General features: G+C 41.2%; 1 protein-coding gene across 1 annotated transcript in view; it reads left to right on the top strand.

Moving 5' to 3' along the window:
- LOC145095619 (uncharacterized) overlaps positions 1-16,914 on the top strand; it is a 33,411-nt gene extending 16,497 nt beyond the window's left edge. The window contains exon 2 of the mRNA XM_079033467.1: positions 16,313-16,914. Within this exon, the coding sequence (XP_078889593.1) occupies positions 16,313-16,914 (602 nt within the window). The remainder of the gene's footprint in view (positions 1-16,312) is intronic.
- The last annotated feature ends 263 nt before the right edge of the window (positions 16,915-17,177 follow it).

The following is a 17,177-nucleotide window of genomic DNA, read 5'->3' as shown; positions in this document are numbered from 1 at the left end:
TCTTGCTACAAATGTGTCAAGGAGGGGCATATGGCCAAGGACTGCCCCAAGGGGTTGCAATATGTTTTCACTACAACCAGACCGGACACCGGAAGGCAGAGTGTCCGCAGCTGCGGGGATCAGCACAGGGAACATCTCAGGGATCTGCCCCTGCTGCCATCAGAGCTACTGAGAGCCGTCCAGTGAAGGCCGAGGCACCGAAGGCACGAGGGAGAGCCTTTCAGTTGACCGTAGAGGAGCTCCGCGCAGCACCCGATGTCGTGGCTGGTATGTATTCTTTCGTGTATTTATTTTGATGTTGAGATATTGTGCTTATATTATGTTATGCGTAGGTACTTTTCTTGTGAGTTCTGTACCTGCCTTGGTGCTATTTGACTCGGGTGCGAGTCGGTCTTTTGTATCTTTGGCTTTTAGTCAGCACATCAGTGTTAGTCGTGAGGCGTTGAGTCGACCTCTGAGAGTTTCCATAGCTGACGAGAGGGCGGTGTATGCCACAGAGGTGATCCGAGGGTGTGAGCTCGAGATTTTCGGTGTTGGGTTCCCAATTGACTTAGTTCCTATTGCAATGGGGGATGTCTGTGTAATCGTGTGTATGGACTGGTTGAGCAGATTCGGAGCGGTTATCGACTGCGAGCGACAGCTTGTGACCATACGAGACCCTAGTGGGGGAGTTCTTACGGTGTACGGCGAGGGTACACGTTCTGGGTCAGCATTTTGTTCGGCCGCTAGGGCAAGGCAGTGTCTACAGCAGGGCTGTAGGGGTTTTGTAGCGTATATGATGGATATGTGGGTTGATTCAGAGACCCCGAGGTCAGTTGAGGAGGAGGTTCCGATAGTGCGTGAGTTCCCAGATGTATTTCCAGAGGAGTTGTCGGGCGTGCCTCCCGTGAGGCAAGTGGAGTTCAGTAGCGATTTGGTTCCGGGGGCCACGCCTATCGCCAAGGTGCCCTATCGCCTTGCACCTCCAAAGATGTAGGAGTTATCCTCGCAGCTTCAGGAGTTGCTGGGAAAGGGGTTTATTCGGCCGAGCAGCTCGCCATGGGGAGCGCCTATCCTTTTATTCAAAAAGAAGGATGGTTCACACCGGATGTGCATTGATTACTGGGAGTTGAACAAGCTGACGGTCAAAAACCATTACCCGTTACCGAGGATCGACGATTGGTTCGATCAGTTGCAGGGAGCATCTTGGTTCTCCAAGATCGATTTGAGATCTGGGTATCATCAGGTGAGGGTGCAAGATGAGGACATTCAGAAGACAGCGTTCAGGACTCGTTATGGGCATTACGAGTTTGTGTTGATGCCCTTCAGACTCACCAATTCCCCGGCAGTGTTCATGGATCTCATGAACAGAGTGTGCAGGCCGATGTTGGATCGGTCGGTGATCGTATTCATCGACGACATTTTGGTGTATTCGAGATCTAGAGAGCACCATGAGGAGCATTTGAGGGAGATCCTCGGAGTTCTGAGATCGGAGAGGCTTTATGCCAAATTCTCCAAGTGTGATTTCTGGTTGCGAGAGCTCCAGTTCCTAGGGAACCTCGTTAACCAGAAAGGGATATTGGTCGACCCGGCCAAAGTTGAGGCAGTGATGAGTTGGGAGGTGCTAAGGTCACCCTCCGAGATCAGGAGTTTCTTAGGGTTGGCAGGCTATTATCGGAGATTTATCAGGGATTTCTCCAAGATCGCCGTGCCACTCACCAGGTTGACCCAGAAGGGTGTCGCTTTTTCAAGGGGCCCAGAGCAGCAGGCCTCCTTTGAGACGCTTCGCCAGAGGCTATGCGAAGCCCCAGTGTTAGCCCTCCCAAAGGGAATGGAGGACTTTGTGGTGTTTTGTGATGTGTCGATCTTGGGGTTGGGAGCAGTGCTGATGCAAAGAAGGCATGTGATAGCATACGCATCGAGGCAGCTGAAGCCTCATGAGACGAGGTATCCCACCTACGATCTAGAGTTGGGGGCAGTGGTGTTCACCCTCAAGATCTGGCGTCACTATATGTACGGGGTTCGGTGTACGATATACACGGACCACAAGAGCTTGAAGTATTTGATGGATCAGCCCAACCTAAATATGCGACAGAGGAGGTGGTTGGACGTGGTCAAGGATTATGATTGTTAGATCCTGTACCACCCGAGCAAGGCTAATGTTGTAGCCAATGCACTGAGCCGTAGGGCGGAGAGCGCCCCATTGCGAGATGTATGTTTGAGATTGACGGTGATGACCCCGGTTTTGGATGCTATTCGTGGGGCCCAGGCTGAGGCTGTGCAGCCTGAGAGCCAGAAGAGAGAGCGAGTTTTCGGGTTAGTATCGGAGTTCGTTACCGATAGCCGGGGGCTTATGACATTTCAGGGTCATATCTGGGTACCGTTTGTGGGAGGGACGCGTACCATTTTGATGGAAGAGGCTCATCGGTCGAAGTTCTCGATCCATCCTGGGGCCACTAAGATGTATTTAGATCTGAAGAGGGAGTATTGGTGGCCCTGTATGAAGAGGGATGTCGCATGGTTTGTTGAGAGGTGCTTAACCTGTCGTAGGGTTAAAGCCGAGCACCAGAGACCGCATGGTAAGTTACAGCCGTTAGAGGTTCCCGAGTGGAAGTAGGAACAGATTACCATGGATTTTATCACCAAATTGCCAAGGACTACTAGGGGAGTCGATGCAATTTGGGTGATTGTGGACAGGTTGACAAAGAGCGCCCACTTCCTTGCTATCAATGAGAGCTCTTCTGCAGAGAAATTGGCAGAGATGTACGTGCAGGAGGTGGTATCGCGGCATGGAGTGCCGATCTCGATTGTCTCAGATCGAGATGTGCGTTTCACTTCCAGATTCTGGAAGAAATTTCATGAGAAATTGGGTACTAGGCTGCAGTTTAGTACCGCATACCACCCCCAGACTGACTGACAGAGAGAGCGGACGATTCAGACGCTTGAGGATATGCTCCGGGCATGTGTGTTGGATTTCGGTGGGAGTTGGGACATGTATTTGCCCTTGGCAGAGTTTTCCTACAACAACAACCATCATTCGAGCATTGGTATGCCACCCTTTGAGCTGTTGTATGGGAGAAGGTGTCGGACCCCCATTTGCTGGGGAGAGGTCGGGCAGCGTGTTATGGGTAGTACCGAGATCGTGCTTCAGACGACTGAGTAGATACAGCTGGTCAAGCAGAGGTTATTGACCGCTCAGAGTCGTCAGAAGAGTTATGCGGATAGGCGTCAGTCCGAGCTCGAGTTCCAGGTCGGCGACTTTGTACTCCTGAAGGTCTCTCCTTGGAAAGGAGTGATTCGATTCAAGAAGAGGGGCAAGTTGGGGCCTCGATATATTGGTCCTTTTCGGGTGATCGCAAAGGTAGGCAGGGTAGCCTACCGGCTGGAGCTACCTGCAGAGCTAGGACAGATCCATGACACTTTCCATGTGTCGCAGCTGCGAAAGTGTATAGCCGATGAGTCGGCAGTGGTGCCATTAGAGGATATTCAGGTGGATGTGGGCATGAACTACGTTGAGAGACCGGTGGCTATTCGGGATCGAAAGATCAAGGTTCTGAGGAACAAAGAGGTGCCTCTGGTGCAAGTCCAGTGGCAACACCGGAAAGGGTCAGAGCTTACTTGGGAGCCGGAGTGCGAGATGCGTGAGCAGCATCCAGAGTTGTTTCCAGAGTGAGACTTCGAGGGTCAAGTCTGATTCTAGTGGGGGAGAATTGTAACATCCTGAATTCCTAGGTATATTATTTTATTTAATTATTTTGGAATTTGTGGAGGAACTCGGCGTGTTGGAGCCAAGACTCGCCGAGTAGGGTCGCGGACGTTCATTCGGGTTCACGTCCGGACTCGGCGAGTCCACAGTGTTTAATGAAACCCTAATCCCCCGGGTTTGGAGCCTATTTAAGGGCACTTATAGCCTTCCATTGCAGCTACCAGTCCCTTAAGAGAACCCTAAGTGAGCTAAATCGTTGTGAGGGAGAAGAAGTCACTTTTTGATCCTTGTACCTTTGGTTTAGCAAGAAGAAGGTGACAAGAGCACAGAGGAGGTGCGATTCAAGCAGTTCCAGAGTTCAGAGACTTCATTTTGAGGTAATAGTTCGAACCTCCTTCAATTTTGGTGTTGATCTTTAGAGTTAGGGTTTTCTAACCCCTTTGGAGAGTGATTATGTGGAGCAAATGCTCCCTCTTCGAGTTTTTGCCTTGGATCTGGACTCAAAGAGGTCCAGAGACCTTAACCCTTGGAGCTTTATGGATAAGTTTGGGGTTATTGGACTTAGGTTGCCATTTTTGGGACTAAATCTCCTTTTGATGCCTTGTTGTGGTTGTACAAGCATCAAGTTTCGAACTTTACGTGACATTCATGCTTGGGGAGGCCAGATCCATGGTTTGGGGAAACATATCTGACCTCAGGAGGTCAGTAGAGTTTGTGCATGGCATGAACTCGCCGAGTTGTTCTTGAGACTCGGCGAGTAGGGCTAGGGTTTCACGTAAATTGGTCAGTGAGTAGACTTGCCGAGCTGGGAGATGACTCAGTGAGTCAGGAGGGAGTTAGAGGACTGGAGTTCAAGGCGATACTCACCGAGTTGTTCTTGAGACTTGGCGAGTTGAGTCGGGGTGGCCCTGCGATTCATGACTGGGATGACTCGTCGAGTATAGGGAGGGACTCGGCATGTCAAGCGGGACAAAGAGTTAAAGGACATGTGAGAACTCGCCGAGTCACCAGGGTGCACTCAGCGAGTAGGGTCAAAGTGGGACCGTTGACTTTTGTTGACTTTTAGGGTTGGGTTATCAATGGAGTCCTTGTGACAAGAGGGGAGGGTAAAATAGTCTTTTACCTTTCTGAGGGTGCCAATGGCAGGTTGAGTCTAGTCTCGAGAGTTATATTTATAAGAGTATTTATTTATGTGAATAGGCGGAGACTAGGCAATATTTTCCATCGAGTCAGAGATTTACCGAGACGCCTGAGGTGAGTCTTCTCACTGTACTTTACCTAGTTTGGTAACAGAGTTATGTGACAGAGTACTATAGAGTTATATGCCAGTGTATTTGCATGTTATTTATGTGTTGTGATTTATTGTGATATGTGATATGCATGATTCAGAGTTATAGAGTTGGGACTTTCGGGTCCTTAGAGCTATGGCCAGAGGGCCCACAAAGAGTTGGGACTGGAGGGCCCCATTGAGACACATTAACCAGAGGGTCGACAGAGTTACAGCCTCGAGTGGCTATTATGTGTTTTAGTGGTATTTTAGGGAACTCACTAAGCTTATGCTTACAGTGTTATGTGTTATGTGTTTCAGGTACCAGTGATGACCGCGGGAAGGCGTCGACTTGATTCGTACACACGCACACCGAAGTTTATATGTTTTTGATCTTGGGGTTTTGTATTGAGATAATGTTGATACAATGTTTCGAAAAATGAATGTGAATGGTATTTTATGGTTTTTAAAAAGTGAAAAATTGTTTAAATTTTTACAGTGTTACATCAAATCTCCACCACTACCACTCCTACACGCTCCTTTGTGCGTCCTGTCGCACCTCCCGCATCGGCCGCGGCTCTGGTAATCCTTCGATCTCGAATCTGAGCCCTTGGGTCTTTTGCCCGAACCTGTGGCTACCTGCACCTCATCCGACTTCCTCTTCCGGATCTGTTCCAAATCAATCTCCCTCTCTCTAGCCCGTGCGATCATATCGTCCAACGTTTTGCAGCTGGACCTGCTCACAAACTGCCTGATGTCATCCCTCAACATCTCGTGGTATCGGGCCTTCTTCATCTCCACATCTGCGACATACTGCAGAACAAGAAGGGCCCTCTCCCTGAACTTGGCGGTGATCTCCGCCACAGTCTCAGTAGTCTGCGTCAAATCCTGAAACTCCCGTGCCAACTGCTGCACCTCAATAATTAGGGAAAACTCAGCCCTGAACCTGGCCGAGAAATCACTCCATGTCATCGCGTCCAACGCGGCATCGTCACCAATGGCATGTCCAACCTCCTCCCACCAATCCCGCTCTCTGTCCTTTAGAAGACAGGAGGCGAGTCTGACCTTGTCCCCCTCGGGACACCGGCTCGTACCGAATGCATTAGCGACATCGGCCAACCACCTGCTGCTGGAAATGGGGTCCCTGGCCCCATGATAATCTGGTGCTCCACAAGCTCTAAACTCTCGGAATGTCAAGGTACGTGCTCCCATCAAGGCCATCATCTCGGTACGGAAGGCTCCCAGCCTCTCATCCAAGATCTCCAATATACCCTCCTTGACAGTGCCAAAGATCACAGGAGTCTGATCTAGTATGTTGCGCGTAACCTCCGCCGATACAAACTCTCTCATATGCTCCTCGAGCTGCTCGGTCCCTAAACCTAAGCCTGATCCCTCTCCAGCGCCTGACCCGCCCACTGGTCTCTCACATAATGTCACCATGCTGAAAACATATCACATTAACTATCATAATACTCATCACTGCTGAAGTATCATACACACACACTACAAGTTTCCCGGTCTCATCTAGGCCTTTCTTGAATCGAGTACAGATCCTCTATTTTCAGTAGTACTAGCCCATACTACCTTCCACATCTATCCTTACTTTCCTCAAGAACTACTTCGACTCCACCAGGTCCCTTTTTCTACTACTACTGCTCCCATCACTATCTCATCCTAGGCTTACCCTAGGGAAACCTCTGACTCCACCCAAACCAGTCCTCAACTGTTGAAGGCCTCTTTGCAATGCCAATTAGCCATCACCTGAATACCGTCACATGTGATGAGGCTCAAATAATCCTTCGAGTAAAAGACCTGTCCCTACAACAGTTAGACTCAAACGAGAGCTGCACAATAGGGCCAAATCCAGCACTCTGAGATTATTCAACCCTGATCACATGTGACGTGACGTATTCACCTCAGGGCTAACTCCCATCACTCAAAATCCCACAATGCACAAAGCAAACAACAATCATACAAGTGAAAATCTAACCATAACATACTCAAGCAATCATAATCTCATATCAAGAATCTGTACTAGCAAGCAGCATAATCTCATATACTCAGGCATGACCTAAACAAGCTACCCTACTACTGTCTAACCAGTACCATCATGAAGCTCAAAAGCACATATAATAGGCACATAAGGCATCCTCCCTAGATCTTTAGTCCTAATCTAGCATGCTGTTCTACTAACTGATAATCATAACATAAACTTGTATGGGTATTTTGGGGTACTTACATGAGCTCGACTGATTGCATGCACCACACCATTTTCTCTTATCAAAGTTCTTTTCTTTCTGAATTCTTTTTGATTTTCTAAATTTGTTTCATTTCTCAAAACTCTTTTACAAAACTGTCTTTTCATTTTGAAAACTTCTATACCAATTCCTTAGTTTGAGTTCATACACACCCGAGAGTATGTCTGAATCCCTCAAACCAAGGCTCTGATACCAACTTGTAACGTCCCAAAAATCACGACTGAAAATTTTCTTTGAACATTACTAAAACCATATTTATAAAAGCCATGTCATAATTCATAACATACATTCAGAGTATTAATTCAAAACATATTCTTATTATCAGAGTAAAACATCCCAGGCTGTCTAGTTAATGGTGTGTGCCATGCGATCACCCCGACCTCTTCCCTTCGCTACCGTAACTACCTGAAACCAAAACTGAAAACCGTAAGCATGAAGCTTAGTGAGTTCCCCAACCTACCACATACCCTGCACAAATACATATAGCACATACTAGGCCACACCCGCTATTTCGGGCCTCGCCCCTACCTCGGGCCTTGCCCGCTACAACGGCCCCGCCACTCCAAGCCCCGCCTGGCTTCGAGCCCCGCTCGGATACAGATCTGTTTCATTTAGGCCCCGCCTATCTCCGGGCCCCGCCCGCTAACAACATAATACAAAATAGCATATAACACATAACTGAACACACCCTACTGTATTCCTGTCCTAAGGCCTCACTTGTCTTGGGCCTCACCCCTATCCTATTACGAGTGAGTCATGGAACCCCGTCCAAGCTCCTACTATAAGTGAGATACAGCCCTCCAGTCCACACTCATTTCATACCTATCTCGGGCCTCACCCCTGCTTTGCTACTAATGAGATATGGAACACCGTCCATACTCTGCTATTGGTGAGATACGGGACCTCACCCATACTCACCTCCCTACCAGGCACATACATGCATCACACAGACAACAAGTATACTCTATCATGCAAACCACTCCTTGGGTTACCAGCCATACTCTAGATCCGAAGTTTTCTTTGCTCACAAAGGCACAATACATGAATTGGCCTTGGAAATGGCCCAAAATGATAAAATCTAACTAAGAAAGGGAATCTAAATGAATAACAGCCAAGGTATGAGCTCCATACCTTCCAATGATCTAAAATAGCACACCAACTCAGAGCCCACTACCACTTATTGAATCACCCAAGGTTCCTTTCTTCCTTTTTGCATCTAAGCACCCAAATGGCAAAGAAAGCTTGAGATTACTACAATGGAGGCTAAGGGTATCGAGGGAAGGTAAAGGGAGTGATGGAGGCTAGGGTGAAGGCCTGAAATGAAGCTTAAATAGGGCACTAAGCTCAGATATCAGGGTTTCCCAACCCAAACCTGACTCGCCGAGTCAGTCCCTCAGACTCACCGAGTCGGTCACTTAAATCCCAACACGGACCAGCTCCAACTCGTCGAGTTCACCTATGGACTTGACGAGTTGACCCCTTTGACTTAGGGTTTTCCTTCCCTTTCTTGGTCTTTCTGATTCTGAGTGTTATAGTTTTATGGCTTAAGGACTTTGGGCCCTTGTTGGGCCGTGATTTTTTCTGTGATGGGATTTTAGACTTGGACCCATTTTTTACATGACATATCTTTTGGGCCTTGGGACTAGTTGTATGTGGGCCTTGGTGTGTTAGGCCCAATAAGGCAAGGATTAAGTAACTTTTTCCCTTAAAGATAGGATTTGGAGTTTAGACCCTCGTGGCAGGATATTAATCTAATTTCTAATTAGGGTTTTTTTACTTGTGATTTAGAGTGATAGGATTTCACGAGTCAGTAGCTCGAGTGTGATTTGATACCTTCAATCTGAGGTAAGTTTCCTTTACTGTATCCATGGGTCGAAGGCATCAATGCCAGCCCATTAGTTTATGATGTAGTATGATGATTATCCGTATGACAATTGTTAGTAATGCCTATATTTGCTTGAAAACTTTGTGATTCTTTTGTTATGATTTTATGTGGTAGTGGTAGGAGTGAAATAGACCCGATACTAGTTGAAATGGACCGAAGGGGATTGCAAGCACCCATATATGCTTGACTGTATCCGATTGAAATATACCGAAGCAGATTGCAAGCACCCATATATACTTGATTGTATCCGGTTGAAAGAGACTGAAGGGGATTGCAAGCACCCATATACACCTGGTTGTATCCAGTTAAAATAGACGGAATGGGATTTCTAGCACCCAAATATGCTTGACTGTATGTTTGTATGGTATGGGGTATTTTGGGGAAACTCATTAAGCTTTGTACTTACGGTTTTCAGTTTATGTTTCAGGTACTTTCAGCTCGAAAGGGAAGGGCCCGGTCTGATCGCACTGTATCCACCTTTGTTTTTCCGTATCATGTGATATTCGGATTTTGAACTCTGATAATATTTTATTATGATATACTCTCAACTGTTTTGATAGGATTATCGTATGATTGAAAAGAAATTAAAATGAAAATTTTATCTGAATTTTTGAGATGTTACAAAGACCTTTCACTCAAAGCTTAAATTTGGTCAGATAAAGTTTCCAACTTTATCTATTTGGATGGTCCAAAAAAACAAGATTTAGTGTTTAAGTCTCAAAGGGACTATAAATGAATCTTTCTTAACTTAATCCTTTAAGTGCAAGTCTCCAACCTTCAGATCTGAATCAATGTGATGTTTAGATGGATAAAGTTTTCAACTTTATCCATGAAAAGGTCACAAACTTTCAAGATCTAGACTTTACGCACTAAAATGACCAAAAATGCTAACACAACTTGCGTGGCTTAATGAACAAGCACCAAAGCCAACTTTCTAAGTCTAATAAGTCCCAAGAGTGTTCCATATAGCTCAAAAGGTGTTGGAGTTATTACAACTTCCAAAACACAAGCTCAAGGGATCAAAAAGTGGAAAATATGAACAATAACTATATCTATGAAACCAATTAGCAAGTTAGAATCTTTTTACTCACAATGGTCTAGGAATGAAAAAACCTTGTTGGATCTATACTTGAACCCCTCTTCTATACACTTTAGCACCACCTTGCTCTTCAAGATTCAACCATCCAATGGAGAAATAAGCTCATAAATAATGTCAGGACTCAAAAACAAGTAAAAAAAATGCTAGGGTTTCTCAAAGGATGATTTTAGGTGATGGAGGCTTGTCATGAGAGGGTTTCCTATAAATTAGAGCCATTAAATAAGGCTCAAAACCAAAGAATTAGGGTTTTGATCGGCCGCGATTATGACCTGCATAGCATAACCTACACCATGCATAGGTTATTAAACCCGCATCTAGTATTTTAGCATTTACGCCCTGCATAGCAGCTACCCCCTGCGTAACTTTCCTACACTCTTCGTAGGATAAAACCCCAAATTTCCACTTCAACTTCAAACAACCATAAATTCTTCGTTTCAACTCCGTTTTTGGCATTATTTTTATGCAAGGTCCTACAATTCTATGTAATTACTATTGAATTAAAATATACTGAACTAAAATCCTTAATTCGTGAAAGAAGTCTGAAACATCACTTTTCCTATTTTACCCTTTGACTCCAAAACACAAACCAAGGGCTTATATCTCATAAACAATATTATCAACATACAATAGGTTCTAAACCCTATTCACCTGAAGCCCAATTCCTTTACTTGATCCATTTATTATCTACAATCCCAAAATAAGAAACTTCTTAAAACAAGATGTTATAACTCTCCCGCACTTAAACTGGATTTCGTCCTCAAAATCTGTTTTGGTTAGGATATTAGAAACAATGCTAACATATTCCATAAGATCCCTCTAACCCTTTTGAGATCAAGGTAACTAAAGTGACCACTCACAAACCTACAACAACCAACAAACAACACAATAACTTGAAAATATTCAAATACAACAACTTTCCTTCTCTCCCTGACTATATGAACCAACTTCTAGAGAAAACCACTCTAACCGGGAACTCTTAGAATTAGAACCACACACTAACTTCCTTAATATATTCCTTGAAACCGGGAACCCATCACTGTAAACTTCAGAACTATACCCTAGGACTGATGATCAATGAACCGTTGTACCAATCCCTAGTTCCCCGACTAGGAACACCACCAAACCATGCATAAAGAATACTCAAACCTCCTAATTGTGAATTTCACCTAATCCCAAATCCATAAATTGTGCCCAAAAACCTTAAATACACACTTGATTTACGGATAATTCATCACCAACCCGCTGCTCATACGAGCATAATGGTGGTCAGTCCAGAAAACCTCATGTTGCATCCAAATCCCTCGTCATCTCATGTTTACATCCACCTGACAAATCACTCGAGACATTTACAACGGATTCCATGACTCGAGATTTCAGAACCGGTACCCTACATTGTTAACCAAACTCCTAATAAACAGTTTGCAAGCAAAATGGGTTCATAATGTAAATATTCAACAAGAGACTTCTAATTCACAGTTAATACTTCCAACAAAATTTTACTGTCCACATGATCAAAATCGGCTGGTTACAAAGTCTCCCAAGTCCCAACAATGCACCAACACCCAAACTTGTCAATAAGACAATGATCCGAGGCCTAAGAGTCTCAATCAAATGACTATCGGTTCTCACCCTTGTGAATTATACAATTACTGGTTCACGATACATCGTGACACCCTCTAACCACTAGAACAGAAAGCTTACAGTAGTATAGCCTCTAGAACCTTGAAGAGAGTGCCCTCAAGTGTTCACCACCATTTTTCGTGCATATAAAGAATGCCGAAAATGGAGTTGAAACGAAGACTTTATGGATGTTTGAGGGCACTCTCCTCATGTTTCTAGAGAAGATGGGTCTCCCATCTTTATGTTCTGTAGGAAAAGGACACTCTCCTTATCTTTGTCCAATTAGGTAGGTCTCCCACCATCGATCTAGAAACTAAGTAGCCATGATCCCTAGCACCACACAAGGGGTAGCGAGCCTATATGTGCATGTGAAGATTATCTAGAAATCTACTCATAATAACTCACAACACAATGAATGTCGGGACATAACCACACAAGTCTCTCATCCTAGTATGCATGCATGCAACAAGTAGGATGCCAAAACCTCTTTTTTCAAAATAAGAAATTTTAGCTTTATATCGACCAAAAGCATTTCTGAAAATATAATTTCATAAATGCACAAACAATCCACACAGGGACAAGTAGCAATCTAAGATATATTAGATCGTTTCGATTCGAAACGCAAAACCAATAATAAGGGATGTCTTCTTTCGATAACTCACAGTGAAAACCAAAAAGGTAAGTATACCCATATTACTAAAAACACGTTTAACCTCCCTACATTAAAAATCCATTTTTCAAAATCATGTCCTTACATAAAAAAGGTCGTCCTCAAATAATAAACCATAATATTAAGCAAGGAACATATATTGTACAGATCGTATCCAAGAACATGTATATTTATAATATAACATAAAAAGGGAAAACACAAGTAAGATAATTATATTGTGAGAAAATGTTCCAAGATAAATGTACACGCCTTAAAAATCAACGCTTTATCCTCGTGTATATCCAAGTCTGAAATACTGAAATCCTAGACATCGTCTTCTTGTTTACCAAAACATCCTAAGATATCAAATGTATAACAAAAAAGAAAAGTTAGTCTAAATAGTATCTATTTTTTGCCTTTAAATCTTTTGAGATACTTGTAATAATGTCCCAAAGGCACGTATTCAGGGGATGCTAAACTAAATTAAAATACTGATTTTAGTCCATTTCAACGTTTATAAAATTCTTAATTTAAAGCATTTATAAAATTCCAAATTTTAGATTACATAATTTAATATCCATTTAACTCATTTTTTTTATCATATCCTTTTATAATATGATCTAGAATAAATAGTGTTAATTCGGTATTTATATAAACCCAGTAACTTGATTTATCCAATATAGCCCACACTCAACTCTTGTTAATTCCAATAGTCTCGTCAGAATAAGCCCGGACACAATGAGTTCATGAAGCTAAAGGCCCAATGATATCCATACTACCTAGCATCTCACTGGTGATGCATCGCCGGCATTATTATAATATAACTAAAAAAAGATAATACAATATATAATTTTATGTAGTTATATGAAATTATCAGACCAAAAATATAGATTTAATCAAATGGTCTCCATTAACAATTGCTTAATGGATTAAATTTGTAATAGCCAAGAAAAGAGAAAAAAAAAAAAAGCTACTTAACAAAAGGTAAATAAAATACAAAGAGAACGAAGCTACTTTTAATAATCCCGGTTTATATCCTATTCATTGCTCTGTTATGCTTTCAGATATGTCAAATGAAAACACCACAGAAGCTTCCATTATGATTTCGGGACCTTGGTTTAATCTTCCAATACATTTACACAATCTATTTGGATTAACTCATTCTAGTGGTTGATCAAAATGAAATGGAAACAGTCATCGGGAATTTCATAAACAACCACCATCTAATTGTAGTTCAAGCTAGAAGCTGAATCTTATAGCTCATCCTTGTGGTTACTAAAGTCTTGTGGTGCACGTACTAAAGGGTAAAAGATTCTTACTGGCTACGTTATGAACCATTCTGTTATCTAAAATCATAAATTCCGAAAATGCCCTCCAAAACATGTAGGTATACCTCATGGAGATATTTAGCATTAACTTAAATGATATTATATCATTTTCATATAACTAAAAATAATATACAATTTATACCCGTTTCACCGACCGGAGATGTTAAGTGACTTTATTGCCTTCCGGAGAGATTATCAAAATATTCAAAATATTCAATTAATTCGTATTAGCAACCATCTAATAGAATGTCTAATCTCTATATTAATTATTATTTTTAAGTATTTAATCTAATTTAATTTAACTTTTATTTATTTATTTATTTATATATATATATTTTTACTTATTTTAACAATTTAAAGGATTTGTTGAAATTGTCTACAACTTTTAGGCCCAATAACCTTTTACATGTTACCTCCTAAAAGTTATGTTTAGTTCCATTTTATTCGTTCAATTCCAATCCCTAAAGTTTTGTTGACTGAATGGGTGGCTTAACTAGTTTGACGGTTCTAAACGAACTAAAAATATATAGTCTTTTGACATTTACTATATTTAATGTTATAAACCATCTTCTTTTATTTGGATATGAGACCGACTATAATAAACTAAAAAGTTTATAAATGATGGAGTTAATTATTATTATTATATATATATATATATGCTTTTTGTGAATATATTTAGAACATTAAGTTAATTTTTCTAGAATGTATTTAATAAAAATTTCATAATTTAATTTTCTAGCCTTTTTTATATGTATATGTTTTTTTTGCGAATATATTTGATCATTATCAATTTCAATATTAATTTGTTCATGATTATTATTATTATCAAGAATATCAAGATTACTTTGTTCTTGTTCATTATCAACATTTTTGTTTGTAGTTAAAAAATAAAAAAGTGACCCTTCCCGTGATACTATAAAAGCTTTTTGTTGCATTTTTCTTTTCCTTTTTAAAGACCATGATTCGTATTTTCTCTTAGACATGATTATTAATTGTTTGAATAATAATAACTATCATCAAGACAACTACAAATAAACAAATAATAAAATGAAACTAATGAATTATCTTTTATAAAATAATGGAAATACCTATTTTGCATGCTTGTCAGTTGTCACAATGAGTTCTTAACAACCTTAAAAAGTGAGTTCTTGATTAACTTTGAGAAAACTCAAATTCCTTTTAACTTTCAACAAAAACCGTTCCAAACCTGATTCAATGGTAATGTACTACACATTTAAAATTCAAACTAGACTACTAGAGCCACATCATAATTCATAAATGAAAAAAAAAACCCTTAGAAAAATAATCCACCACGGTCTGTGCTCAATTTTTTTGGTCCAAAAGTTGTTATACATATAACATATCAAACATTAACCCTAATAGATAATTTGATAACCAAATTCGGATATTCAGATAATGGAAGGTCCAAAAACTTATACATATAACATATCAAACATAAGCCTAATAGAGTAATAGATAATCATATCGACAGATTATCAGATGAAGAAGAACAATCGCTTGGTTATTAGAGGAAGAAAAAAAAAACATATCAATTATCAAACATAAAAAGAATCGGGAATCAACTAATCATATTATCATATTATTAGAGGATGAAGAAGAACATATCAAACTTAACATAATGTTTCACTGTTTCAGAGGAAGGAGAAGAATCAAGAATCAACTAATTAAGATTCAAGAATCGATCAATATTCAATCGATATTGTAGATTGGTAACGGTTCTTGCTTGTTTCTGCTAAGACTGGAGAATCAAATAACGGGAAGCCGAGAAGGAAGATTGGAAGAACAGTCGCTTGGTTTTATTGATTTCTGTAATTCGTGGCGTGTGCAATTTGGAGAATCACTAATCGAGATTTAGGTTACATAGGGCCCTAAGCACTTGCTTAATTTCACATGAAGTAAGTTCGACCATGTTCGAAGGTGGAATTTAATGAAGACATAAACAAAATTCCATTTATATTTCCTTCCATTGTAAATTATTTAAAAGTATCTCTATTTTTTGAGTCGATATTTTTTCCCAAGTGCAACACTTTAGAGTTAATAAAGAGGATCGTTTTACATGTACAGTGATTAAAGTGATTGGGTGATAACTATAGGATAATGAAAAGCTAGTAAAATGATGTATAAACTTTGTTAGTTGTAAAAGGGGATATGTTTAAGGAGAGGGCATAAAAGAAAGCAATGGTAGGTGTAAGAACCAAAATTCATGCTATTACATTTCACTCAAAGTTCTAGATCATCTTAATGTTAGTATACTTGTATTTTTATATGTTGTAGCCCATATTGATAGCCTACATGTGTAGTGTAGCATTGGCCCATGGCCTTGTATGCATGTATTTATACCTTTATATTGTTCTTGTTATGGGAGTCGAATCATATATTCTATTCAATTAAATGGTAACAGCCAATCTCCTAAAATCTCTCTAACCTTCCCCCTCTTTCCCTCCATATGCCTTCTTCTTCCTCCTGTAAACCCTATTTCTTGATCAAATCACCATGACAGGTGACGGCTCCACACCAAACACTACATCTCACAAAGTTTTCGGCATATCCAATATCAAATCTCTAGTCCCACTTATCCTAGATCTTGAAAGAGCCAATTATGATGATTTGAGGCAACTGTTCATGAACCACTGTGAAGCTTACAATGCTATTGAACACATCGAAGAAACCTATGATGAGCCAAACCACCCACCAACCGAACCCATCTGGAAGAAAGTAGGTGCTATTGTGAAGGGATGTGTATACTCTACGTTATCTCATAACCTTCTAAACACTGTGCTTAAGAATCAGACGAATGCTAGGAAATTATGGCTTATGTTAGATCGACTCTTTCGTGCTAATAAGGACACCCGTGCAATCCAGTTGGACTTCGAGATTCGAAGCATCAACATGGGAGACATGAGCATGCTTACATATTGTAACAAGATCAAAACAACAGTTGATCAGTTGAATAACCTCAACCCGAAAATAAATTACCAAAAAAATCTCGTTATATACACAATCAATGGCCTTGCATCACATTTTAACAGTGTCGGCCTCATGATTCGCCACCGCCAACCTTTTCCTACATTTGATGAAACTCATTCAATCCTCACATCATAAGAACAACGACTCTCTATTTCTCGGTGCTCTTCTCTATCGGCTTACCAATATCATCCCTTCTCTCCAACTTCGCTTCAAACTGCTGGGACTGGTGTGAATGATAACCGCCACAGCCACTGTTGTCCAGATCGCCGACAACAGTACAACCACCGATAGTAGTTAGTGTGACATCCCCAAAATCTCGGCCAGAAAAGACCGGTTTCATTTATGATTTTTAAACATTTTCAAAGTAAATCCTTTTGATTTTAAAAGAGATGCGGAAT

Source organism: Lactuca serriola, chromosome 3 (genome assembly GCF_051521515.1).
Source record: "Lactuca serriola cultivar US96UC23 chromosome 3, Lser_US96UC23_V15, whole genome shotgun sequence".
Lineage (NCBI taxonomy): Eukaryota > Viridiplantae > Streptophyta > Magnoliopsida > Asterales > Asteraceae > Lactuca > Lactuca serriola.
Note: the sequence above shows the minus strand (reverse complement) of the source record. Positions and strands in the feature narration are given on the sequence as shown.